The sequence below is a fragment of the Nuphar pumila genome, chromosome 11 (genome assembly GCF_984573655.1).
Source record: "Nuphar pumila chromosome 11, dmNupPumi1.hap1.1, whole genome shotgun sequence".
In the NCBI taxonomy this organism is placed as follows: domain Eukaryota; kingdom Viridiplantae; phylum Streptophyta; class Magnoliopsida; order Nymphaeales; family Nymphaeaceae; genus Nuphar; species Nuphar pumila.
Genome location: NC_143259.1, coordinates 13,658,579 through 13,686,431, shown reverse-complemented (window position 1 = coordinate 13,686,431; position 27,853 = coordinate 13,658,579). Strand labels below are relative to the sequence as shown.

Below are 27,853 nucleotides of genomic sequence, written 5' to 3'. Positions count from 1 at the left end.
GGTAATGGCTTTTTTGCCCAACCATAAACATAGTTCTAAAAGCCTTGAGAATAACAAAGGCCAACAATTGATAAGGTACTAGTCCTGGGAAATAGTCACCCGTCCAAGCCATTTCAAGAATAACCAATGTGCTTAAATCCCATCGCTCATTAAGCATTTGAACTGTCATAAATCCCATCGCAGATTCTTACCTACATCAGTTTTCTCAAGGATGCATGAATTTACTTTTACATAGTATCTCCTGTGTTTATCAAAAAGGTTAAAAAAAAGGACCTTGATCCCTCGTGGCAATCTCCATGTTAGACATACCATGAAAGATGCAATACAAGAACAGTATCCAATACATGACTCTTCTCTTGTTGAAAATCTATTCTTCTGTTTGCCAAGGCAATGCGTTCTCTAAGCAGGAAGTTTGAGCTTCTCATGGTTTCTCCAACTGATTACATGCAGTAAAAAGGTTAGATCAAGTTTGAGAATTCATACAAATAATATAAAACGCAAATAGCCTGATAACCGATTTACCTCTTAATATAGTAATAGAAGAAATCAGCATAAAGGGCAGTCTGAATCAGACCTGAAAGCCAAGCTATAACAATTTGGAAATTGTTCAGACAATAGCACATGGTCTGAACCAATCACTAGTTGAATTACAAGGAAGAAAATGAAGACAATTCATAGTCAGCAGAATAGACTTACGGATCCATCTTGTCCTGTGAATCTCAGTGAAGTAACGGTAAATCCAGTTGAGCAAATATAGCGCTCTGTAAGCCCTGGTAATAAGATAATGCGTAAGGTATCATTAGCTTCAGAAAGACGAGCATAGGAAGTACTGATATCATCCATCCTACTAGTTTATACTTGACCGACTCCCTGCATTTGGTAGTCTAGTCTTTTGTTGTTTCCTATCTTATACTATACATGCATATGGTATTCCATGAAAGTCGGGAGAATATAGCTCTCTTGCCTTCACATTCTGGACAAAATCATTGGACAAACCCAAAGCGCAAATAAATTGTAGGACAAAGCACTAATTGCACATACAGAAATGTCTTGGTCTCTTAAGAGTGTGAATATGAACTTTAATAAAACACAGTTATTAGATGGGGAATGCACTTTTTCCTGCTTCCTACAAGCTGAGTTTGTTCCAGCCATGACCTCAAACGAGAATGTTTGCTAGTCTTCATATAAAATAATGACAGTATCTGTGCCTTAGCTGAACTGCATCAATTTGCAATGTTATCACTGCAGGCATGATGATATGGAGTTTATTTTTTATTTTTGGATGAGTTTAACAAAACACAACAGCATCATAAGCCTGAATGAGGTTTTACAGTTACTGCACAGTGGTTAGCATTGTAGCTAATCGTCAAATAAGTCATGTTCCACAAAAGCAAGAAAAACCATAAGTTCCAAAACATGAGCTGTAACTCAATGATTTCCCCCATTATTTTCACATGTTTTGAAATGTAAAAGAGAACAGTAAATTAATAAAAAAGTAGGGGAAAAACTAATAGAACATACCCGAGAAGGAAAACATAGTTTCCAGTCAAGTTGTCAATGTTACTAGATCTTTGCAGCAACACAAGTTGAGGAAAGATTGCAACTGCTTCAAGATACAAGGAAAAAGTCCACAGAACCTGTAACATAGGCCCATTTTGAATTCAATATTTGAAAGCAAGAACTGGTACAAAAGGATTGGACACCAACCAACAGTAAGTGGTACAAAGAAGATAGCAACCAGTGGCCATTAAAAACCTGGTTGAAGAATTAACAGACAAATAACAAGGTTCCTAAATAGATAAGCCAACAAAAACACGATCATAAATGGGAAATGAACACCTGAACTAAGTCATGCTGGAAAAACAAAAATTTTTGCTACCACCTGTAAAGTTCAAGCTATTTTCTGAAAGCCAGCGCAACCCTTTTTTGAATTCCTTCAATGCTTCGTGGCATTGCAAACATAGCAGAACCACTACGTTTGCTCTTGCTTTATTCATAGAGTACTAGTGTAGAATGTATATCAAGAAATGAAATCCCATGTATGCCTTTCTATTGATTTAAGTGACATTGAAAGTTTTTTATATCTAACTGGTTCCTACCAGTAACTTCTGAGAGAAGGTGATGGCCTCAATTTTTTCTCTTCACACACACACACCAAAAGGAAGAAAAAAAAAAGCTTCTTAGGAGGGTTTATCATTGGAAGGTGATTCCGAATTTCAAATGAGCTATTGGTGTTTATATTCCAATCAAGACAAAGGTAAGAATGCGATACGTAAGCAATCATTTGCACATCTGAAGATCTATAAACACAAATCTACAAGGACTGCATGAATCAATCCATAAAAAAGTAAGAGATTGTACTCATAGCTAAAAAAATGGGAGACATAAGAACCTGTGTTCAACAGTGAGCAACGGTCACATTCTGAGCACTTTAAAAAGAACAGGTCATTTACAATCACAAGATAACATTGTCATATTAGTCAAAACTTTTATTCCAAAGGTGTAAATTTTAACTAAAAATAAATGAATGAATAGATAATACATAATTTATTGAAGCTGAAACATACTTCAAAGCATTTAAATATTATTATATAATACATTTTAATTCAATAATTTAAACATCTCTCCAAATGCAGTTCCTGTTTCAGTGTTTCAATCCTTAATCTCTCATCATATCTTTTGAAAACTAAAAGCTAAATTGAGTGAATGTATGTGTAGGCAAACTGTCTCCAATTTGAAAAATCACATTTTGTGCTCGGACATCTCCAAAGAGTAACAAGCAGAGTTAGCGGAAGTGCCAAAGGGAGTGGGGAAGCACGCTTCCCCGAAGCGCGAAACATCATGCTTCCGAAACGTGCTGGGCGTTTCGCGCTTCCGAAACGTGCTGGGAAGTGCAAAAAAAATTGGGAAGCACACTTCCCCCTTTTTTTCAAATTTTTTATTTTTTTTTATTTTATTTTTCTCTTTTTTTGCTTCCCCCTCACTTCAGATTAGCTTCCGAGACGATTCCTGGTTCGCTTCTAAGTCGTCCCACGTTTTCTGCTTCCTAAAATTTTGAAAATGCCTCGCTTCCCGCTCTTGCTTCCTCGACTTGCAACTCTGGTAACAAGCTCTAAAAATTAAAAAAGAATCTAGTTTCTATAAGAAAAAAAAGAAAAATTATAGGAATAAGGTTTTAAAGGGTTCACAAATCAGCATTCAAAACATAATAACAATATACTGAAATTCCATAACTTACCGCATTTAAGATGGAAAGAAATTCCCTTGATTAAAAAAAAGTGCAACAGAATACATGTAAAACCCGTTTAAAAAAATCCCTTGTTGGGCACGTGCCTGTTAAAATATGTGTACTCGTACACATATATGTATATATATATATATATATATATAAATATATACATATATGTGTGCAATACCCGATAGGGGTATTTTTGTCTTTTTGCATTTGCTATATAGTTGGTTTTAGAAAACAATTATTTATTTTTTAGAATTAGTTTATATTTTATATTTTTTATATTTTTTCTGTTTTTTATTTCACGCAAGTGGGGGGCCCACATAGATTCGTTGGGGCCTCCAACGGTGACAAATGTGACCGTTAGGGGCTCCCAACGTCTCTATGGGGAGCCCCTTTTGGCCTCTCCTTTTCCTCTCTTCGTGCATAAATAGAGGCTTTCCTCTTTGTATTCACCACTTCTTGTAGGAGCTTTTGCTCCATTGTAATGGGTGTTACACCCTTCTTCTCTTCAATAATATTAACTTATGCCTTATAGACATTTTTGCCCCTTTCATGGGTTTATGTGTTAGCACATTATGTGCTTGTGTTTTCCCCTTTATTGGGTATATCCGCACTTCATGTGCATGTGTATTGGTTCATTATTGAACCTAATGTATTCAAAGTCGTTTCCTTATATGGTATAAGAGCAAGGTTGGGATCGAGTTGCTCTTTGTTGCATCGGAAAGCATGCTATTCAAGAAATTTTAAAGAAAAATAGTGAAGTCCTCATTTCTCTCTTTTGTTTCTTAAAATTATTCGGTATGCATTATATTTCTTTAAGTATTGTGCATTATGAAGAATTAGATATGTTTTGCATATGTGTTTTCTTTGTCATTATGAGTTTGGGTTCTTAACATTTCATTGAACTTTTTTCGTATATTATTCTTTTTCGTATGTCTTTTCTTGAAAGTCTTTTATTGGTTAATTCTAAAACCGGTGAACTTGTTTTTCGAATAATTAAATATGTGATTGCTCAAAACATGGTCTAATGGGTCGATAAAAAATTATGACCATTGGAATTTTTGAATTTATACCTAATTTTGGTTGTAAGAAAGTTATGTTAAAAGTAAAATGTTTGTGAGATATGTAGCATTGCTCACATACTCTCATCATAATTGTTGGTTCATATTAAAGGTATGTGTTTATCCACTAAAATGTCCTATATGAGGCTTTTCATAATATCGTGTGATTGACATATATTAACTATGAAAAATTCCTTATTAATTTTTTATTTTCCTACCTAATGAGTTCTTTTCATATGAACAATATTTAATTAAGAAGGCATTTTATAATACCGGTTGAATTAAGTTTTAAAAATGATCTCATGAAATATAGTTATTTTCTTTACATTCTTCAATTCAATTTGAAGAATGTGTTTTATTATAAAATTTATGGTCTTCATTAATGTTTGTTGCATACTTATTACATTAGGAGTTGGTTATAATCTATTAAGTCATATGTTTTTAATAATATTATGAATTTTTGTTTATAGATTTATGCCATAACGCAATCCTATTATTCTTTTTGTTGGGATTTTCTCCACTTTAATGAAGTTTTCCCTCTTCCTTTCGTATGTACCCTCTTTTGGGGATTTGTTATTGTGTTGGATATCTCTTTGAGAGGCCTTTTGATCCTTGTGAATCTTCTTATGAGTATATACTCTTTGAGAAGATTTCATGATTGTTATAAGCTTCTTTTTAAATGACAATATTGGTTTTTATGAGATTTTTTAAATATTACCATCTTCATGAATGCTTGGGAGCTCTCTCTCTTTTTTCAATAAGAATTGTTTATATTGTCTTCTTTAGGGCTTGTGTTTGTTTTGTCTCTTAGTGGACTTGTGAGATTGTTTCTTTTATCGTTGCAAGTGCTTCCGTAATATCTTGTTATATGTTGTCCTAAATTTGTTATTTGCTCATTTTAAGATTATTGTCATTTGACATCTTGTATTGCGTAAAAATGCATCTATTATCATTTGATGTGCATATAATTGCACTTTATATCTATCATAGTTAAAGGTTTGATTTAATTCTTGGATTATTCCAAATCGGTTCTTACACATGCCGTTGCTTAATATTCTATGTTGTGTTTGTGGCATAAATAAGCCTTTTGATATAAATGACTTCTTTTTAAAGATTTGATCATGATTAAGCATAATTCGTGTTTATGCAAAATTATTGTTGTGATTGATTATATTGGACCTTTGATTTGATTTTTTCAAATCGACCCGCTTTGTAAAATCACGTATTTGGAAAATGATTTCCTTATGTGTTCTTTGCCTTTTTATGGCATTCATTTTTTATATGATGCATCAATCCTTTTTGGCCTCGTTATTGTTATATTAAGAGATGTTTGTTGAGGTGAGTTATGGACACCTAGTGTTATGTCTTTTTAGGTTGTCAACTTGTAGTTTGATCCTAAAATGACTTGTTATGTGATCTCTAATTATGAGTGTGTCACTCATTTTTTGCCATTATTTTTATGGATGCTCTTTATTATGTGAACTTGTGATAGATATATGATTGTTGGAACCTTAAATGTTTTAAGGTATATTAAAATTAATGTTTTATTTGTTATATGTTTGTCATTATAAGTCTTATTGTCTCAAAAGTCTTCTCCTTTTATAACTCTTATCTAAGTGTCATCATATGTAGACAAGATTTTTATTACACCTTTGTGTGTTGGTAGCCTTTTGGTGGTTTTGTTCTCTTGGTCTAGTAGCTGAACACACTTGTCTTGAGTGTTATTATATGTAGACAAGGCACGTTGATTCACACCATGATGTGTGATTTTAGTCCATGTTGGCATTTGTGTTCTTGTTCTAGTCGCTGAAATGTATGCCCATGGTTGGCTTCTTTCACTCATTTCAAGTGTCATTTTATGTAGACAAGAGATGTATTGTGTTTTAACCCATGGTTGGCTTGATACTCTTGTTCTAGTAGCCGAACATACATGATTTTGAGTGTCTTTTTACGAAGACAAGAGATGTTTTTGGTCCATATTGGCGTGTATTCTTTTATTCTTGTCGTTGATACACTCATTTCAAGTATTATTACATGTAGACCAGAGGTGTTTATACACACCTTTGTGTGTGTCTTTTGGCCTTTAATGGCATTATGATTATGTTCTTGTTCTAGTAGCTTATACACTTCATTTGTGGGTTTTGGAGGACTAATGAGGTAGTTGCTTGTAGTGGATGAACTATTATTGAAATTTGTGAAATTTCATTCATATTTTGTCTTTTTAAAGATACAAGTGAATAATATCATTAATATGCATATTTTAAAATCAAATTGATTTTTTGGCATTTAATCTACATACTAAGTGCTTATGGTTTTGACCACCTTTGTATTTGATATGCAAAATGAGTTTTTTGCAATCATTTGAGTGAGATGTTCCTAAATATGTAAGGTTCTCTACTCAAATAACATTCATTCTTGAATCTTGGGTGGATGTTTTAATATACTTAGTCAAATCATGCTTCTTATATATGATATTTGTTTGACATAGATCTTCTCCCTAAAGATGTGAAAAACTCTATTGTTAATCTATGCGTGTTAAATATGCTTTTATAAAGCCCCTCTTATTGAAGTTCATATTCGTCATGCCTTTGGACATTTGTAGCCGTGTTCTTTTGTGCCCACACTTCTTCCTTTCAAGTATTGATAAATTCCTTTGAGTACTTATTGGGCCTTTGTGCAAAACAATTTGTGGAAGTTGGTGCACATCATATACATTGTTTTTCTTGAAGACTTTTTCACATAGTATTGAAATGATTAAATAGTTTTTTTTTAATTATCCTATTATGATCTTCCATTTAGATATCCTTTTTTTTTGGATTTTGTTTTAAATGTCTCTTAATAGACATATTTCATCTTAGTAAATCATGATTTACCGTCATCCTTAAGGAATGTTGTCTCTTATCTAATGATTTGAAAAGTTTTTACTATCTTATTTAAAACCACTCTTGCTTGTCAATATATTATTGTTGCAATTCTTGGGTTAGAATATTTTATTTTTCTTGTATACTTTGAGTCTTCTCTTGGTTTTTTTTTTTTCTCTACAGGATCGCTAAGATGTGGTACCTTAGATACATCATGGATTCGATCAATGGAGGTACTATGGGGATAATTGCCAATAAAGACATTTTTTTGAAGACTTACATGTGAAAGCATATGTTGAAGAATTGGACTTGAAGACTTAGCTCAAGTGTCATAAAGATGGAGTTTTCCCTTGAAGACTTTTGAAGAATTGGACTTCTTTTCAAGACTTTCTTTTGTTTTTCCAAACTTTCGGGTTTTTTTCCCCGCAAAGTTTGAGGGGGGTGTTAAAATATGTGTACTCGTACACATATATGTATATATATATAAATATATACATATATGTGTGCAATACCCGATAGGGGTATTTTTGTCTTTTTGCATTTGTTATATAGTTGTTTTTAGAAAACAACAACAACAACTACGCCTTCATCCCAAAACAATTGGGGTCAGCGATATGAACCAAAAAAGAAATTCATTTTGGGTCTTCCACATGAATCCTTTTCCTCCAATCATTTCTATCCAACGCCATGTCCTCGGTGAGGTTCAAAGCATTCATATCCTTTCCTATCATCTCCATCCAAGTCTTCCTAGGCCTACCCCGACCTCTTTTAACAAATATATTTTCCCATTTCTCCAACCTTCTAACTGGAGCATCATTAGGCCTTCGCCGAATATGTCCAAACCACCGTAAACGATTCTCTCGCATCTTATTTTCAATGGGTGCAACACCTACCTTCTTACGTATCTCTTCGTTTCGAATCTTATCTTTTATTGTATTTCCACACATCCATCTAAGCATCCGCATCTCAGCTACACTCATTTTTTGAATATGATGTCTCTTGGCAGCCCAACATTCCGTACCATATAGTAAAGCGGGTCTAATAGTCGTCCTATAAAACTTTCCCTTCAACCGCAATGGCATTCTACGATCGCACAACACTCCAGTAGCACTTTTCCATTTCATCCACCCAACCTTTATCCTATGATTTACATCTCCATCAATTTCTCCATATTTTTGAATGACGGATCCCAAATATTTGAAATAATCATTCACCGGTATATCTTGCTCACCAAGCTTCACTACACTCCCATCACTACTTCGTTGCTTACTAAACCGACATTCCATATATTCAGTCTTACTCTTACTCAACTTAAAACCTCTAGCTTCCAATGTCTGTCTCCATAATTCTAACTTAGCATTAACCCCAGCTCTAGACTCATCAATCAAAACAATATCATCAGCAAACAACATACACCACGGTACATTTTCTTGAATTGATCTCGTAAGCTCATCCATCACTATCGCAAATAGGAAAGGGCTTAAAGCAGATCCTTGATGTAACCCAACCGTTATTGGAAAATTGGTTGTCACCCCTCCACAAGTGCGGACATTGGTTACTACTCCTTCATACATATCTTTAATTATACTAATGTACTTGAGAGAAACACCTTTCTTCATCATTGTCCACCAGAGAACGTCCCTAGGTACTCTATCGTATGCCTTCTCTAAATCAATAAAAACCATATGCAAATCTTTGTTCCTCTCTCTATATCTTTCAATAAGTTGTCTAAGAAGATGTATAGCTTCCATAGTTGATCTTCCAGGCATAAAACCAAATTGATTCTCCGATACCATGACAACCTTCCTCAACCTAGACTCAATCACCCTCTCCCAAAGTTTCATAGTATGACTCATGAGTTTTAGAAAACAATTATTTATTTTTTAGAATTAGTTTATATTTTTTCTGTTTTTTATTTCACGCAAGTGGGGGCCCCACATAGATTCGTTGGGGCCTCCAACGGTCACAAATGTGACCGTTGGGGGCTCCCAACGTCTCTATGGAGAGCCCCTTTTGGCCTCTCCTTTTCCTCTCTTCTTTGTGCATAAATAAAGGCTTTCCCCTTTGTATTCACCACTTCTTGTAGGAGCTTTTGCTCCATTGTAATGGGTGTTACACCCTTCTTCTCTTCAATAATATTAACTTATGCCTTATAGGCATTTTTGCCTCTTTTGTGGGTTTATGTGTTAGCACATTATGTGCTTGTGTTTTCCCCTTTATTGGGTATATCCGCACTTCATGTGCATGTGTATTGGTTCATTATTGAACCTAATGTATTCAAAGTTGTTTCCTTACAGTGCGCGGTTGGACTGTCGTGTCGGACCCGGATCCAAGCCCAACCCGGATCTGAGCCCGACCTTGGACCCGGCTTCTCGAACGATCGAGAAGTCTGTGTCTTTAAAAAGACACAGGCGCCTCGAGCGAGGGGCAAAAGCCCTCGCCCCTTCTCTCTCCTCTGCTCTGCCTCTCATCTTCGGTCCCTTCCTTGCGGACGCCAGCGATCGGAGCTGCCGGCGGTCTTCGAGCTCTGGCAACCCACCACCCCCTTCGACTGTCGCCACCTTCTCCCTTGCTCTCCAGGAGCCTCCCTTCGCCGCCATTCTTCTCCTCTGGTAAACCCCCCACTGTTGCTTGTTGTGTCAGCAGGGGGCTTCGCTCCCCCTGTCCCTCTTTTCTTGTCGGCAGGGGGGCGGAGCCCCCTACCGTTCGTTGTGTTGATAGGGGGCTTCGCTCCCCCTGTCCCTCTTTCCTTGCCAACAGGGTGTCGTTCGTGGTGTCGACAGGGGGCTCCGCTCCCCTGTCCCTCTTTTCTTGCCGGCAGGGGGGCGAAGCCCCCTGCTGTTTGTGGAGTCAACAGGGGGCTCCACTCCCCTTGTCCCTCTTGTCTTGCCGGCAAGGGAGGGGCTCGGCTCCGCTCCCCTTGCCGTTTGTCTTGTCGACAGGGGGCTCTGCTCCCCCTGTCCCTCTTGTTTTGCCGGCAGGGGGCTCCGCTCCCCCTGCCGTTTGCCTTGTCGACAGGGAGCTCCGCTCCCCCTGTCCGTCTTGTTTTGCCGACAGGGGGCTCTGCTCCCCCTACCGTTTGCCTTTTCGACAGGGGGCTCCGCTCCCCCTGTCCCTCCTGTTTTGCCGGCAAGGGGCTCCGCTCCCCCTGCCGTTTGCCTTGTCGAGAGGGGGCTTCGCTCCCCCTGTCCCTCCTGTTTTGCCGGCAGGGGGCTCCGCTCCCCCTGCCGTTTGTCTTGTCAACAGGGGGCTCTGCTCCCCCTGTTCCTCTTGTTTTGCCGGCAGGAGACTCCACCTCCCTTGCCTTCTTTATCCTGGCAGGCAGGGAGCCCCTGCTCCCTGCCTCTGCTGCTTTTTGCCAAGCAGGGGTGAGGCCCCTGCCTCTGGCACCCTTGTCGGCAGGATGCAGAGTTCCTGCCTCTGCAACCTGCAGGCAGGAGGCCTTGCTGCCTTTGTTGCCTTTCTGCAGGGAGCTGAGCTCCTTACCTATCCTTGTGGCCCGGTACTACTGTAGGTGTTACCGAACCCGCTTTTGGCTTTCAGTTTGCATACTAACGTTCTAAGCATCGCATGTTGAACGGTGGATCCTGCTCGCCCTCTGTGGCTCGAGCTCGTGCTTACCTACACCGCAGGCGTACGAGGACCTGCAACCCCTCAAGGTAGGGGATTCTTGAGTAAAAGGATAATGAACGGATAAATGTTAAAATAAGGAAAGATAATTAAAAATGAAAGAGGACGATCATATATGTATACGTATAAAATATATACGTATGTCTTTTAACTTAAGGACGCGGTTTTGAGATCTTTGTCCTCTTTACTTTTCTTGCACTTTCTTTTTCTGTTGCCGCCGTGCTATATGTGGCCAGGCTTTTTAATTAGTCTTTTCTGTTCCAGCTTTACTTCCAAGATGCGGTTTCACAATCCCGGTCCTTCCTTATGTTCTTGCACTTTTTCTGTCTTTTTGTTTCTTGTTGCCCCGCGCTTTGCGCCATGGCATTTACTTGTATGTGTATGTCATTTTAATTTCAGGACGCGGTTTCGCGAACCTGATCCTTTTTAATTTTTGCATTTTACTTTCCTGTTTGTCGCCGCGCTATATGTGCCCAGGCTTTTTACTTGCAGTCTTTTCTATTCCTTCTTTACGTTCTCGCACTTTACTTTCTACATTTACTTTTGTTGCCCCGCGCTTTATGTGCCATGGCCTTACTACTACTTTTGCTCTTTGTACCTTACTTTCCTGTTGTCGTCGTGCTTGCTTTTGCACTTACTTTTTGTATGTGTTGTTCGGCCTTACTTTACTGCCACACTTCGTGCATATGCTTTGCTCGTGCATGTGTTCTTATCTCTGTCGTATGCTCCTTTACTTGCTTACGCTTATCGTTTAATCAAAATACGACTTCGTGCCTTGCGAGTCATCTTTGATACTTGCTTAGGGTACGAGTTTGTACCTTGTGAGTTGCTTACATTTTTGTCTGCTTGTGTGTTTCGATGGTCGAGGTATGATTTCATACCTCATGTGTGGTTTGTGTGTTTTACGTTCGAGGTGCAGCTTCGCACATCGAGTCTTGCTCCTCGTTTTGCCATTACATTATGATGTGCACGGGTTTGCCTCTTGTCAGCTTGCACTCCTTGAGTGAAGCTTTGAGTGTATAGTGTATACTGTTTTGCTTATTTGTTTTAAAAGGCACGATGCACACTTATGCACTTCGGTTCTCCAAAAATGGTCTTAGGTGCAAACCTATTTTCAAAGATGTATATCTTGTAAAACAGATTTCGAAAGCCTTTTTGCAAGATAGCGGTTGAATCTCCCAAATCGATGTATTTGGAGAAGTGTGTTGCAACTTCAGTTCGCGTATTCGATACGACTCGAATAACCTTGTTTAGGAGCATGTGCATGAGTTGGGCGAAAGTTCTATTGAGATACTTGCACCATCACTAGATCGACGCTACATCACCTCTGATGCAAGACCTAGTTTCTAGGATTTTTGTCAAACTAAGATAGTTGGCGTACTTTCTTCTTTCGCGAGATTATTGCTGATGGATTTCTCCTCCCCTGGTAACCGTACCCTTAGTCATGTACGATATGTTTGGACTACGAAGAGCAGGATGCGAGGTCTGTAGTAACCTCGAAACGTGTATTGACACTTTAGGGTAATCATGTAATGTTGTTATTTGCCTAATAGGCAAGATGCTCATAACTGTCTAAAAGATCCGAGCATGATAAGTTGAAACTCGAATGAGTTCACTGTGAACTTCTGTAAAGCAGATGTGTTGGGGGATTTCCTGCGAGATATCCTTACCCCTCTCATCGTGGTTGTACTTTTGAACATGTACGTTGCGTACTGCGGTGAGTAGGATGAGAGGTGTGGTTGCCTCGAACGCGCAATGGCGTGTATAATTCTCATAATGATAATTATGCGCTTTCATAGGCAAGATGCTCGAGCGGGTCGAAATACCAGAGCATGTAGAATGGGATGGCGGTTAAGAAACTCCCGTCGTGCCCGTTCGACATGATTCATCAAGAGAGAGGATGGATGATACAAAACTCTGATGGACAAGCCATTAATGGCTATTACGGGCAAATGACTCTGCTTTCTCAGTCATCAGAATTAGGGAAAATGCTACAAAGATAGCCTTCAGGCCACTTCTGCAGAAGTTTGGATGCATCCATAGGCCACTTAGACCTTTGGGGACTTACTCTCTTAGTCACTGGCTGTCCCCTTAGGAGAGGACTCAGTTAGTCATTCGGGGTAGTATAATATACATAGCATAATCAACCCCCGAATCGATCTCGATTGTTTCTATACTTCGTGTCTTGTACGTACCCACAATGGCCAACTAATAATGAAAACAAATATAATCTACGCACAATACTATTGAGATGTGCGTACTGTGACATGACTCGCTTGTGTTGCCTTATAGTTCAGTGTACTACTCGTTGATCTATGCATGTCAGTTGTGGCGCTGCTTTTGGTTGAACTGCTTACGCAGCCCTTGGCTAATATCTAGCTGCCCGTACTAGTTAAATGCTTGTGACGATAGCATTATGCTAGTTGCCATATATTGGCATATGACTTGCTTGGTTGAACTGCGTGGTGCTTATTGTAATATAGCATTTGCTAGCTTGCGTCTCTTATGACGAATGTGATTGCTTACAGCTCGTAATCTACGAACTGATTATATGACGAATGTAACTACTCACAGCTCGTAATCTACGAACTGGTTGCAACTAGGACTGATGTAGCCACTTGTCTTATAAGTTGCTTACATATTATGATATAACTGTTGTCGTATGATTGCTTATCATGTGTAGCTTATAAATTACTTATGATGCAATGACTTGTACCTTACGATTAATATAGTTACTTGCCGATTGACTGAACCATTTAATGATAATTATATGTATTGTGAGCATTGTTATGAATGCTTGTCTTATTCAGTTGCTTTGTTTGACTGTTGGATAGAGTTAGTTACTCTTTTCCTTTAGAATCAGTTGGATTGTTATAGTTGCTTGTTTAGCACTATGGTCCTTACTGCTCTCGTATTTAGCTACTTGCTTATTCGAGTTTTGCTTGCAGTACTTGTCAGGGTTAGCTCTGCTAGTTTTGCTTATCCTGTTTAGTTTAACAATTATCTCGCTTATTGCAGTCTTTGTTCTTTCTTGTCTTTGGCACCCCTACTAGTTTCTCGCGAAATTGACCCATTTCATGGGCAGGTGGTGAACAGGTTGATACAGCTTGCGAGGGCACGATGACGTGATGCGTTCAAGGTGAGACCCTTTCCCTGACGTTACGTTCCTGAGGATATTTTGGTAAATATAATATAGAACTTCTTTGAAAGCCTCTCTTTTGATTAAAACTTTGAATTATTAAAAATGTATTACCAAAACTTCGTTCTTCTTTTCATTTCAATAAATATGTATTTGAGTTGCAAATCGGTTTGTAAAGGAAAGTTTGCGTTGTAATGCGCCCAAGTCCAGAGACTTGCTATTCTGAACTTGATTTTTCGCTGAACTCCTATTTTAAACTCTGATAAATAACCGATTTCAAAGCTTTCAACCTTTTTCATGAAAGGTTTAAGTCCAGGATTTTGGGGTGTTACAATACACATGTTAGGATTTTAAAGAAAAAAGAAAGTTGGGAACAAACAACATAATGTCAATGCCATTTTATTAAGAAAAATGTAAGAAGAAGTAGGCATTCTACCACTTTTTCCCGTTGATTGGAGAACCCACATTAACATCGTGATTTACCATCCTAACCAACCAATTGACATGAAAAAAACACACAATCTTAATAACATCCAGAACTGAAATGTGCATTGTCTCCATCAAGAAAGATTGAGACGACATCGACTAACCTCACACTATCATCAACAAGATTGAGGGAATTCTCGATCATAGTTAGCAAGATTCCCTTTAAACTCACCTTTTTCAATAAAACTTCCAAAAAAATGAAATTTTCCCTTGAATGTTAGCGTAAAATCTTTCTTTCTTGGAAGATGTGTTTATTTTCTGTTAAAAAAAATTCTAAACATGGATTCGATTTATTGATCTCTGGTTTGAATCACATTCGGCCCTACACTCGAATCCCTCAGTTCTACACCTAACTTGGTCTTATTCACCTATCTGAATGCAAAACATTTATAATCATGTAATCATTCTTTAAGGAATTTTTACAGTTTTTCACATATTGTTCACTATGTTCCACACAACCCTATTCTAATATAAAATAAGAGCTTGCAACCCTTGAACAATAAGAGTTGCAATACGGTCAATCTTGATGATTCATTCCTACAAAAAAGAAATGTAAAACTGAATGTAGTAGAGATCCTGCAAAACCAAATAAGAACAGACACCATAATAAAGAATAAGGCAGCACAAGCATCCTACAATGCACAATGCAATGTCAGGTAGACATCAATATGGGACATGGATGCATAATGTTTAGGACAATTAGAGACATGGAAACACATACAACAACACAAATATTTAATTCATTAAAGTGTGACAATTGATACTTTTTATGCACAAATATACTTATGACTAGGCAAGACTCAAAGTGCTCAAGCATAAAAATACAAACGCAGGTCCAAACTCAAGATTATTATGAAAAACACAAAGAGAATAACGAAAAGTAGCAAATGATAGAAAAAAGAAGACCAAACACATGATGGTTTCTGACGTGAGAGTATCATTGTATCACATTCTATGTCACTAGCCATCTGGCATAAAACCATCATGTCCCCATGAAATAGGCATATAAGCATGAGGATACATATGATTTTGAACATTTGAAGTTGTATGCAATATGAAAATTTTGTGAGATTCACACACTCATGCAGCACAACCATATCATCATGGCAGATGCCTTATATGGACCTAAAAAGAACATATACTGGATTGGTCCCTTGGGCTTGAGGTTGAGCTTCAGCATGGGATACCATTTATTCATAAATGCTGTCACCACATTGTGCCTTGTTGATACACCTCAGCCGGTTGAACAGCAGGACCTCTTTCAAGTTGTAGTCTTATTTTATCTTACAAGGTTCACCAACTGTTGCTTAAAAATCCACAAATCAAGTTCCAACTCACTATGTATTTCTTAGATAGTTGCTACCTAAATTTTGAAAAAATGTTCCAAATGCTATTCTAATTTCTAATGCGGACCTAGCAATTATAAGCAAACAACCAAAAGTTAGCCCTAGCAAGCATTAGTAAGCAAGTACTAGAGCACCTTTTCTATGTTTGTTGGGGCTAGAAGAAGACAGGAAAATAAGCACTCAAGACAAATGTTCTCTACTAGCCAAACTCAAGCAAATCAGACAACTGATCCCTCTAATAACAGCAAGGCTGAAGCAAAAATTTAGCGTTCTTTTTCATTTACTCCTCCATGATCACAAAATTAACCACCATTTACTACCAAAAGATTTTCAGCTCAAAAATTTCCTCAAAGGCATCAATTATCATCTTGGAGTGTTCTCCTTGACCCTACGAGCGTGTTTGATACCACAGACAAAAAATCAGCAGGGATATTTGTCCAGTATTTACATGGGTCCAGCGGTCTGAATCAAATACAGGACATTTTGTCTCCGTCTGTCTTGCGTTTACAGGACTAAAAGTTCCCAAAAAGTTGATAAAAAAAAGTTGGACCCTTGGGTCCAACTTTTCTCTGCTAACTTCTTGTCAGCTTTTTCATGCTGACTTGTTGTCCTAGTTATAAATTGTGCCCCAAGAATCTAAACAGGTGCAGATATTGCATAAAGTGAAAAAGAAAAAAAAAAGAATAAGAGACTTGCCTGATTGATTAACATATAAAAACTTGCATGAACAAGATACGAGTTGTTATTGCTGGAATTGAAGTCATCTTACACATATATAGGGGTGAGAAGTTGTGTGCCATCCCCAAAAGCCAAGGTTTTCCTTTTGCTGATTTCTCTAAATCGGTATGGATGAGTGACAAACAAGTGAAAATCAACAAAAAATAAAAAGTCTTCATTCTGGTAGTGTGAGCATCATGTGTTAATATGAGGCAGAGTCATCAGATCATATTTTTTTCTGCCCATGCCTTGCATTCCACTTTTTATTTTAATTGGCTCAGCTGGAGCTGGTAGGTAGGGTTACAGATCGAGGGTTCTTATTCTGCATAGGAAAAGAGAAAAAATTCTGTTGGAAGAACATCTGGAAATGGTGGTTGATGCTGCTTGGTGGTTCTGGTGGCTAAAGTAGAATCAAAGAATCTTTGAGCACAAACAATCTAATGTATTACTTGTAAATAGGAGGATTCATAATATTACTCCACACAAGAAACAAGTGGCCAAAAACCGATATTTCTTGGATAGGAAGTTTCAGTGACTTCTTGTCACATTTTTCATGACTAACGAGTTCTTACTTCCAAAAGAAATTCGATTAACGAGAGAAGACAAACATGATGAAATGAAAAGATGAACTTTAAGGATGAAAGTGATAACAAAAACAAAACGCTTTTATGTCGCTGTATAAGATGATGGGAAACATGGAGAGAAAATAATGGTCAACATCAATGAGACATGGTTCTAGAAGCCTCCTACCATGAATAAATTTTTACATGACTTTCACACCATCTACTAGGTAACTAGGGGGATAACAATTCATTTGTGCTAATAAATTTGCACTTTTGATAGAACCAAACAACTAAACGTGTGCAACTATAGCCACTATATTGTAATCTGTAATTTTTAGTGCACTTGATTATAGCTTGCCACAACACTAGATGAAATTTTTAAACAACTGCCAAGTGATCTTTCAGGAAGTAGTAACATCATCAAGGTACTTTAGGCCAAAGCAAATAGTACTAAAACCAACAGTCCTTGACTGTTGCTTGGGAATTGAATTCCATCAATAACTTGCCATCACAATGGAAATAATAATGACGAGAAGAGAAACAACCACAACAGGAAGTGTTGGTCAAAACTTTCAGAGTGCCTCCCCGGTTTCACTTTTGTGAGAATATGTTTGCCTATATTGAATATCAATTCTATATATTCTCCATCGGTGCTGTTTGCAGAAAGTTCAACAATGTAAGAAATTCATGTCCACTTTATAGTAACTGCTCAATGACTATATCTTATAGATAAAAGTCCTGGGTCAGAAATAGATAATAGAAGATGTCACCCACAAAGTGGCACACTGGAACAAAAATGCAAATAGCAATCACGATGGTTTATGTAAGTATACAAAGATCAAACTAAAGTTCAGGCATGTGTATATTTGGATAAAAGACTCTTAGAAAGTTCAGCAGAATTTTTTCAAGAAAAAAGAAAAGAAAGAAAGAAAGAAAGGGCATACCTCCATTATAGTGAAAGAACGATGAATAAGCAGAGCCAACACAAAACATGGCAGGATGAGAAAGTAATGACGGAATGTATCTTGATCCTTGTTGTATGTCTGTTTGACCACCTTATGGTGCCTCATATACCAAACTATACTCAACGAAGTACCCAAGAAAACAAGCTTCATCACCGTGTTGTATAAAGAAACATAAGTTGTGAATATGTCTAGATACCGAGTGACGAAAACAAGAACATATAACTCCTGTGTTTTAAGAGATATACCTGGTCCAAAGCAACAAAAAATTGCAACGAAAATCAAGAAATTCATCCATAAAAGAATAAGCAATGCTGTAAGAGAAAGACCAATATATACATCCAAGATGAGAACAGGGGCAAAAACAAGAATATCAAATTAAACAAAACACTTCCAAAGATCGTCAATTAAGATAAACACAACCAGAGGAAAAGGGATTATAGCCATTTAGAATAAATACCCACATACCAAAGTTAATGAGCAACGAAAATCTGGGTATTCATGAATTCATAAAAAGGATGAAACCCACATATACGGAATGTGCCTATTAGTTTGCCTAAGGAAAATGGAATGGATATTCATAATTAACACCCAAGAACCCCCAAACCATGAACTTTTAGCACACCCAACACAATTAATCCGAGCAAACAAAGATGAAGCTCAAGAAATACGAAGTTGGGTGCACTCATAAAATAAAACCCAATCGTTCATTCAAACATTTGCAAGAATCAAAGATAAAAACAACAGATCCACAAGTCCAAACAAATGAAAACCATGATTTTCCCCAAACCAGAAGCCAAAAAAAACTTGGGCATTCATTGGAGAAAAGTGTAAGGAAACATTGGGAGGCATTGAAAGATACCAGCACAAGATTTCATGGTGCGTATCTTGAGGAGGAGAACGATGATGCTGAGCATGTGGGTCACGTCCCCGGCTAGCCTGAAGATGTTCATCTTGCATCACACTCTGTTCCTTGCAAAACCCCACCAGAGTTTGTTCGGTCTCAATGCTCCTGAAACGGTGTCTTCTGCTCTCCTTCCTTCAGGATCTTTCTTCTCACTAACGCTCACTGGTTTTGCTCTTTGGCGTTACTTTGCGCATAGAGGGCACTGTCCCAAAGGGTGCCTGGTATTAGAGGGTAGGGTATCAGAGTGATGATAATACCAATAGCAAGTTGACTTGACGAGGGGTGTGGGTTCGTGTGGATCATGTCTAGGATTCAGGAGTCTACCCTTCGGAAACATAGAAAAACAACAATCCATGAAGAAAAGGGGCGAGCCCACGGAGTTTTTTGTTTTTTATGAATTTGAATTCATTCAAATCCCGATATTTGTCAGATTTGGTCGCCAAAAAATCAAAACTATATAAACATCTGATTATAATCGAATATCGTTATGGCTTACCGGATCTGAGATTCGGTCGAATATCTGATATAATCCGATCCACTGGCATCCCTACATCGGGGGTTAGACCTTGAGTCCAAGTCCAGAAGAATGGTTTAGGAGCGGATAATGCATAAGCCAAAATGCTCCCCCAAGTCTGATTCTCTGATGCAATTTTGTGTCTAACTCAGAGGAGATCCAAATCTTGCCATGTTTCCCATGTGAAAAAAATGGACATTTTTTATTTATGCATTAAGAGTAATTTCCAAATTGGCAAGTAATATTTTGGCATAATTCAAAAAGCCATATTATTTTGAAAATTATTGAAAAATGTACCTAAACTTTGTTACATTTTTGGCATTAAATTTATAGTGAAATAACAAATGTAACCTTTAAGAACGAATTAATCACCAATAACTTTTAAACATAAATAAAATAAAATGAAAATTTGAGGGAAGAAGATATTAAATCAAAAGCCACTTAATTCATATATCTCGCAAGCCTAGGTTGGCACACATAAGACCAAGAGTAAATTACAATTGTTAGAAGGAAAAATGGTAATATCTTTGTACTAACCTAAAGATATTTTAATAGCAACTGCATTTAATTAAAAAATGCTTTTTGTTGTATTAAAAAAAACTTCGTTGACTTTTTGAAAATTTTCAGATATTTTTTTGAGAGGGGAAACTTTCCAAATATTAGGTGTATTCTTCAGTTAGATGCCAAACATTTTGGTGCCATTTTGAAAATCCTCCCTCCATTAATTTGAATTGTTCAGTTCGGGTCGAGATTGGTCAAGCCTTGATCCATATTGGTTTGGAATGGGGCCCCGTCTTATCTGCCTATGGCCCATTACCAGTGCACATTTAGATGGGTAACTTGGTCAGTCTTGGGATGGTCCAGACCATTTCCCAGTGAAGACATGTTTTTTACCCAGACCCGAACCCAGCCTGGTTTACTGTTTGGACTAGGCTAGGCTCGTCATATTAGGTTTCAGCATGCACATGCAGCTGAAAGCCTGTCCCATCTCAGGCAAGGCACACATAACTCCTACCCTTTTCAAGAATAGATCTGGGTTTGGATTTGAAGCACCCACGAGCCACCCCTTGTTTGCGTTCAGAGTCCAACAGGTCTGAAAAGAATACAGGCCTTATGTGGATCCAAACTGATCTTTGGCCAATTTGGATTGGATCAAAATATGTAGCACCAAGTCCTGATCCAAATAGCTAATCAAGTACATTTTATATGTATTCAGCTTCATATTATCCGTCCAACTCAATCAGTTCGAATCGGATATAGAATTGCATAAGGAATTTAGATCCAATTACTGAAGCGGTGCCATGTATTTTACCAAATCTGACTAAATGGATTCAGATTGGGTCAGATATCAGACCCCAAACCAATCTGTTGGCATCCCTATGAATCAGGATTTACCTAATTGGGGCAGGGTCCGATGGCCTATCAGGTTCATTAAACCAAATAATAAGTGTCAGGGCCCAGGCTCAGTGACCTGTATAAGCGGTTAGGCTATACCATTGGGTTTTGAACTTGCAACGTCCCAACACAAGGTGACGTGTACTAGCTGCTCCTACCAGACAAGCAGAGCTGCCATTGGTGCCCCCACCAGTTATTATTCAAAGTACTATAAGTGTGATTGCTAATCTCACCCAACGTTTGACAGGATCTGCTCTCCCAAGCAGCCTATTAGTGATAGGATATTTGGGCATTTTAAGCAAACCATGAGAATGAGTAATTCTACATGTAAATTGTGTTGTAAATTGCAAAGTATAACAAACCTCATAGTTTCATCCTAATGAGGTTGCATATATAAGTATTTTATCAGATGTGGATGTTATAAGATCTCCACATTGAAGGGACGTTAGCAGCATACCCATGACAGTTGAAGATGATTTGTATAGTACACTTATTTATATTTTTTATTCCATGTGAATGGGAATCAACATTTCTCTCTCCATTCGTTCTTCTCACTTACTATTTCACTCCTTTGCATTACCATTTCTTTACATAGTATCAAAGCAAACGCGACACCATCAACGGTAATTGTTTCTCTCATCGTACCGTGGTGGCTCATCATCCAACCTGGATGTGCTCCTTGCTGCTCTCTCTACATTTGAAGGGACGTTACCATAAAGTAATGTACCTGCATAATCATTAGTCAATAAACAATAATCAAATGGTTTATGTACGCCAATATATGCAGAAACTAAAAATTTCATAAGATATGCATAACAATTTATGCCAACATTCAATAAATCATTTAACCATTGGTAAACCTGATCTAATGCATTATTTTTCTTTTCTTTTCCGAAGGGTATACACTCAAGACCTAATCTTGACTCAACAATCAGATAGAAGTTTATTATGCTATGTATTTTAATTAACCAATCGATTCGAAGAGTCAGGCCAAACATCCGCTAAAATGATCTTTAACCGAGAGAGAAACTTACAGTGGTCTAAGAAATCGATTCATATTCTACAAAGTGTGACTGTCTACCTATGATAAATTGATAACCCCAACACCCTACACCAATGATTGGGGGCTCAAGAGGTGTCAATGCACTCAAAACGTGTCAGTCGGTGAGTGTACCTCCTATCATCTTCAAGGTAGGCCACTGTAACAAATGAGCTATTAAGTATTATTTATATTGGGTCCAACTAGCAACACTAGGTGCACTCAGTACCAGGCTCAATAGCCCCAAGATCTACTAAGGATAGCTCAGCAAACTATGGCCTCATAAGGCACACACCCACACCTCCTACAGTCACTGAGGTGTCCTAACATAGCTCATCTTAACCCAACTGAAGGTATGCATTCAACTTAAGGAGCACTCAAGAGTATCTCAAGATATGTACTCACATTAAGGAGTACTCAAGAGTATCTCAAGGTACATACTCAACTTAAAGAATACCCAAGAGTCTAGTTAGAGTGTGTGTATATAAGCATATATAACAAAGCCAAACCAGGTACTCACAAGCACCCCATTGGTTCTACCAAACCTGACTCGCATTCAAGCCCCTTGTATGCATGCTTCACAAGACTTATAACATATCGCATACCACATACCACACTCCATGATACATGAGACTCATTTTAATTTAGCATGAACCATAAATTTCAAAGAATAACACATGCATGATCATGCATACCATCTCGTCTAATTATCATGCTTAATTCTCATGTTTAATATGCAGTCTCATATGCTATCATGCCCAAATAATTCACATGCATACATACAGCATATTCAAGACAAATTCCATATTAACATATGCATGATTAACATCTCATATAAAAATCAAACACATGACTTTAGAAACATAATTTCACAACTCAAGATATTATCTAAAATCAAGAACTGTATAATATCAAAATTTGCATGCTATTCACGAGCCTGACAGACCATCAAAATGAATAAATATAACTCTATAAAAATTCATCGTCATGTCAGAAGATATTAGCTTTCAATTTCAAGTGGTAGATCTAAAAAACATGATTTTGTTTGCCCCCAAAAAATCACGGACTGAAAACTAATTTTCTATTCTTGACAGAACCTGCCAGAATTTTTTTTTTCTAAATAAATAATTATCAGGCCCAATTCAGGAGAGATTTCGTCCTCCCATTTTTTTTTTTAAAACGTATACTTATTAGCTTTCAGAATCATTTGAGTTTGTCGAAAACCTCTATCATATGAATTTTCTAGGTTTTCTATACCGAACCCTAACTGAGACAGTTTCAGATCCAGGTTTTTTGCAAAATCTTTAATTTTTCACGACTTATGTGAGCCTTCAAGATTTACAGAAAATGAAATATATTTTTACTTTATTTTTCTCAGATCTATTCATATGATGTAAATGACATATCAAAAAATCAGACATTCTCGAAAACATTAATTTATTAGATTTTTTTACAAAACCAACTGTCAAGAATCACTTTGCACGCATGACAGAATTTCTGTCATGGGTTGCAGCAACCATAACCCTCACTTTAGTACTATCAATAAGGCTCAACATTTTTCTGAGACACCTCCCTGATGTTTGAAAGGTCTCCATGAAAGGGTTTGGCCATTGATGATCCAATTTGAGAGGTAAAATTATTTTACTATGATGAATCAATCAAAAAAATCAGAAAAACATGAAAAATATACTATAAATCATAAGAAAAACATGAAAACTCAAACATCATCATAGAATAATGATTTTTAATCATGCATCAACCCATGGACAGTATCAAAACATCATCTACAGTCATAAAGAGATGTCATATGATCATTATACATGCCTTGAAATCAAAACTATCAAAATAAATCATGTTTTTGCATAAAATAACTAGTTTAAGATGCTAGCATGTGAAAATACCATGAAACACATAAAATAAATTTGCAGAGACATGGTTCATAATGTAAACACATAAAAGAAAGCAAATACACATTCATTCATGCTAGAAATAAAGATTTAACTATCTAAAATTGCATAGCCCATGGATTTTTTTATTTTTAATGAATTTTACTCAGAGAAACCGGCCCAGGCCCAAAGCCTTAGCCGCGCTGGCTCAGCCTACCATACCATATCCAGTGGTATTGATTAAGACCAGAGAATGGAGCCGAATTTGAATTCGGTATGATGAAAAGCTCCTACCATATCCAGGTTTTTTATATGTGATTAGATTCGAATATCACTCAAATCCCAATATTTGTTAGATCCAGTCACCAAAAAATCAAAACTATATAAACATCTGATTATAATCGAATATTGTTATGGCTTACCGAATCTAAGATTCGGTTGAATATCTAATAAAATCCGATCCACTGGCATCCCTAGATCTGGGGCTCAGTCTGCCGATAGAACAGGTTAGACTTTGAGTCCAAGTCCATAAGAATGGTCTAGGAGCGGATAATGCATAAGCCAAAATGCTCCCCCAGGTCTGATTCTAATGCAATTTTGTGTCTAACTCAGAGGAGATCCAAATCTTGTCATGTTTCCCATTTGAAAAAAATAGACATTTTTATTTATGCATTAAGAGTAATTTCCAAATTGGCACATAATATTTAGGCATAATTCAAAAATCCACATTATTTTGAAAATTATTGAAAAAAGTACCTAAACTTTGTTAGGTTGATCAAGTAACGTAATTACAAAATTGGCATTAACTTTATAGTGAAATAACAAATATAACCTTTTAAGAACGAATTAATCACCAATAACTTTTAAACATAAATAAAAATAAATAAAATGGAAATTTAAGAAGATATTAAATCAAAAGTCACTTAATTCATATATCTCGCAAGCCTAGGTTGGCACACATAAGACCGAGAGTACAATACAATTGTTGGAAGGAAAAATGGCAATATCTTCGTACTAACCTAAAGATATTTTATTAGTAACTATGCATGATTGAATCACCATGAATTTTTTTTATAGCATTATAACACATATATGAATGATTGAATCACTATAATTTTTTTTGGCAACCTCAGAACACATATATGCATGATTGAATCACTATAAAAAAAAATCACAATCTTAGAACACAAATATGCATGATTGTGTCACTATAAATTTTTTTTTACAGCCTTAGAACACATATATGTATGATTGAATAACTACATTTTTTTTACAAAAAAGCCGTATTTATATTTTTTTTAAACGCAATCAATTAATTAGCTTCGTGCTTTGAATCGGAGAGCGATCTGTTGCATCGCAGCATAGTGATTTGTGGGTATTGTTCGAATGTCTAATCACACGTGGAAAACGTATTTTTGAATATTTAAAACTTAATGAGCGGCATGGAAAGACGTATTTTTGAATACTTCGAACGTAAGCATTTAATTTGGCGCGGTTATCAAAAAAAGGCGGCATGCGAAAAGCCGTATTTATATTTTTTTTAAACGCAATCAATTAATTAGCGGGCTGTTTTCAAAAAATGGCTGCACGTTAAAGGACTTTACCTTTGTAGGTGAGGACGGCGTTTCAGTATCTCCGTTGCAAAGGTGCCATCGATATCTCCGTCCAGGCATGGCGCCGAAGAAGGGGACAATCGGAGCAGTACGACCAGCCATGGCGGACAAGAAGAGGACTAGTGGAGCAATACGACCCGGCACGACGCCAAAGACGATGGGAGCACTACGACCGGGCACGGCGGCAACGGAGAGGACGATGGTAGCAAAACGACCAGGCACGACGCTAGAGGAGTGGACGAGGGGAGAAAAACGACCAGGCACGGAGCAAACGAATAGGAGGATGGGAGCTAAACGACCAGGCACGTTGCCAATGGAGTGGACGATGGCAGCAAAACGGCCACGCACGGCTCTGAACAAGAAGACAACCACATCCACAGTACCAGGACTAGCGCTTAAGAGGTATATTCTTTGAAACGTCTGAGCGGTTTAGTGAACATTTGGCTTTTCATGTCGTATTTGGACTAGTGTTGTTTACTGTAGACAATAATTTCAATGTCCAATCCTGAATACCACGCTCATGGTGCACTCAGTGCAACATCCACAGTCTCGGGTGGGCGGCAACGCCCTGACGAGTTCGTAGATGACATCGAGCAGATGCAAGATGAATTTGCAGATGAGAACACTATCAGTAATTTTGTAAGTATTTGTCCACTATCAATTTCTAGGTCATCGGTTTGCATGTTCTGAAGTTCGTAACTTTGTGCAACCAGACAATGTATGATTTTATCAATTACATTCAGAGCAACCCAACGAGCAATACAGTACGCATCATCAGTCCGTATTTCATGGTATGTCTGTGCCGCTGTTGTTCTGTTTGCTTTCATGACGTACTCATGTTTCTTGGTGGTTAAACCTTGCTATTTCGTGCAACAGTTGTACGTCCGGTGAAAGCCATACGGCATAGGATTCGAAGATGCACTACCTTGTTGGAACAGCGATGATGAGTGCATAGACATTTCGAAATTTGGAAAGGTAAGTGAACAAACCTTTTATCCAAGGTTTATTCGTAACATCCCCATCACGATAAGTCTCTGGAACGAAAAATGATTTTATCGATTCGCAGATTTTACTTCCTACACTCTGGCAACATCCAGACCATTGGGTCCTATACGAGATGAATTTTCAGCTAAAACAACTATGGTGCTACAACTCATTGGACTGCCACAGTGGCGTAGAACGCGATGCTATGCATTTGGTAAGCTTGTACCCAAAGGTGAAGTAGCTATTCGAGGTGGACCGGACTGTAATATATTATCCCTTTTTCACAAGCGGGATTCCTTAACGGGCAAATGAGTGTCAACATTGGTGAGTGGATGTTGCTCTGTGCTGACGATGCTCCGTTACAAAGTAATGGGGTCGATTGTGGCATATTCGTAATGAAGCATATTGAAGCAATATACAATGAATAATAACCTTGTTTCCACGCTGTATGAGCTTCGTATCCGATGTTATTGGGTATTCCTGTTATATATTGGATTTCACATTACCTGTTTTGTTGCAGGAACATATTCCGGTAATACGCGACGAAATATGCGGAAAATTGATTGAGTTTAAAACAAACGGCAGACAGAATAATATAAAGTGAAACCTATCGATTGCTCTGTCTGTACAACCTAACGAGGCCCTCCATCACCGTTCTCGCCGTCCTCCTCGACAGTAACCCAATAGGTGCAGTCGCGCTGAGGGTGGCCAGCAGGAGCTCCGCCAAGTCATGTAGTGTATAACTGTAATGTTTCAAGGTGTTAGTGGGTATCTAAATTTTTGTCATGTAGTGTAAAAGAGGGTCGACCCCTATATGTTGTAACCTTTTCAGGGTTTTTTGCTAATGAAGCTTAAGTTGTCTTCCCTCTCTATTCTCCTCTCTTCTCCTTTTGTTCTTGCTGGTTTTCCGATTTCAATATGGTATCAGAGCTCTATTGAAAATGAAAGGGTGCTTTGTTGAAGATCGGTGAGAGGAAGAAGCTTCATCTGGATCGGTCGTGCTGGGAACCACCTCAATTTGTGTTCTCCACAGCTGACGTCCGTACCAACCTTGAAGTCTTGAACTTTTGGTCGATTGATGTTGGATTCCATTAGCTCTTGATTTTTGTGATTGAATGAATCAAGAATTTTAATGGTCGGATGAAATCTCAATTTTTAGTGGATTTTCTTGTATTTTCTGAAAAAACTGATGAACAGTACCCTGAATGCAAAAAGTTTGTGATTGTGATGCTATCAGTGGGTTTTGTTTGCCCAAATCAATTGTAATCTGGTCATTTTTTGGTGTGTGATAGATTGGGACTGATTTGAAGGGCTATTTGGGTGTTTGGGTGCAATTTTGATGATAGATTTGGGTTCCTAGTTGAGGCGGTAACCCATTTTCTGTAGTTTTTCTCTGTTTCGACCAGCATATTGTGTTGGGTTGCTGATGCTTTCGACCAACACAAGTACGACCAGCATATTTTTCTCTGGCGAAAGATATTTCTAAATATCGCATTACGTGAACTTATCAATAAG

General features: G+C 37.7%; 1 protein-coding gene across 1 annotated transcript; it reads right to left on the bottom strand.

Annotated features, from left to right (window-relative positions):
* Nucleotides 1-129: 129 nt before the first annotated feature.
* LOC149822037 (ER lumen protein-retaining receptor-like) lies at nucleotides 130-19,118 on the bottom strand. Its single transcript, XM_089980930.1, has 6 exons — nucleotides 18,863-19,118; nucleotides 17,983-18,248; nucleotides 1,522-1,637; nucleotides 697-770; nucleotides 523-586; nucleotides 130-436 (listed from the first exon to the last, which is right to left on the bottom strand). Exons 1-6 carry the CDS (start codon nucleotides 18,951-18,953, stop codon nucleotides 400-402), a joined length of 648 nt encoding a protein of 215 aa, XP_089837056.1. The 5' UTR covers nucleotides 18,954-19,118; the 3' UTR covers nucleotides 130-399.
* Nucleotides 19,119-27,853: the final 8,735 nt, after the last annotated feature.

What these genes read in the sequence shown, in the direction of transcription:
- LOC149822037 (XM_089980930.1), bottom strand. Translation starts at nt 18,953, where the DNA reads ATGAACATCTTCAGGCTAGCCGGGGACGTGACCCACATGCTCAGCATC. An exon ending in CACCATGAAATCTTGTGCTG is followed by an intron (nt 18,249 to 18,862) that starts GTATCTTTCAAT and finishes GCTTTGGACCAG; the next exon opens with GTATATCTCTTAAAACACAG. An exon ending in TCACAGGACAAGATGGATCC is followed by an intron (nt 587 to 696) that starts GTAAGTCTATTC and finishes AAATTGTTATAG; the next exon opens with CTTGGCTTTCAGGTCTGATT.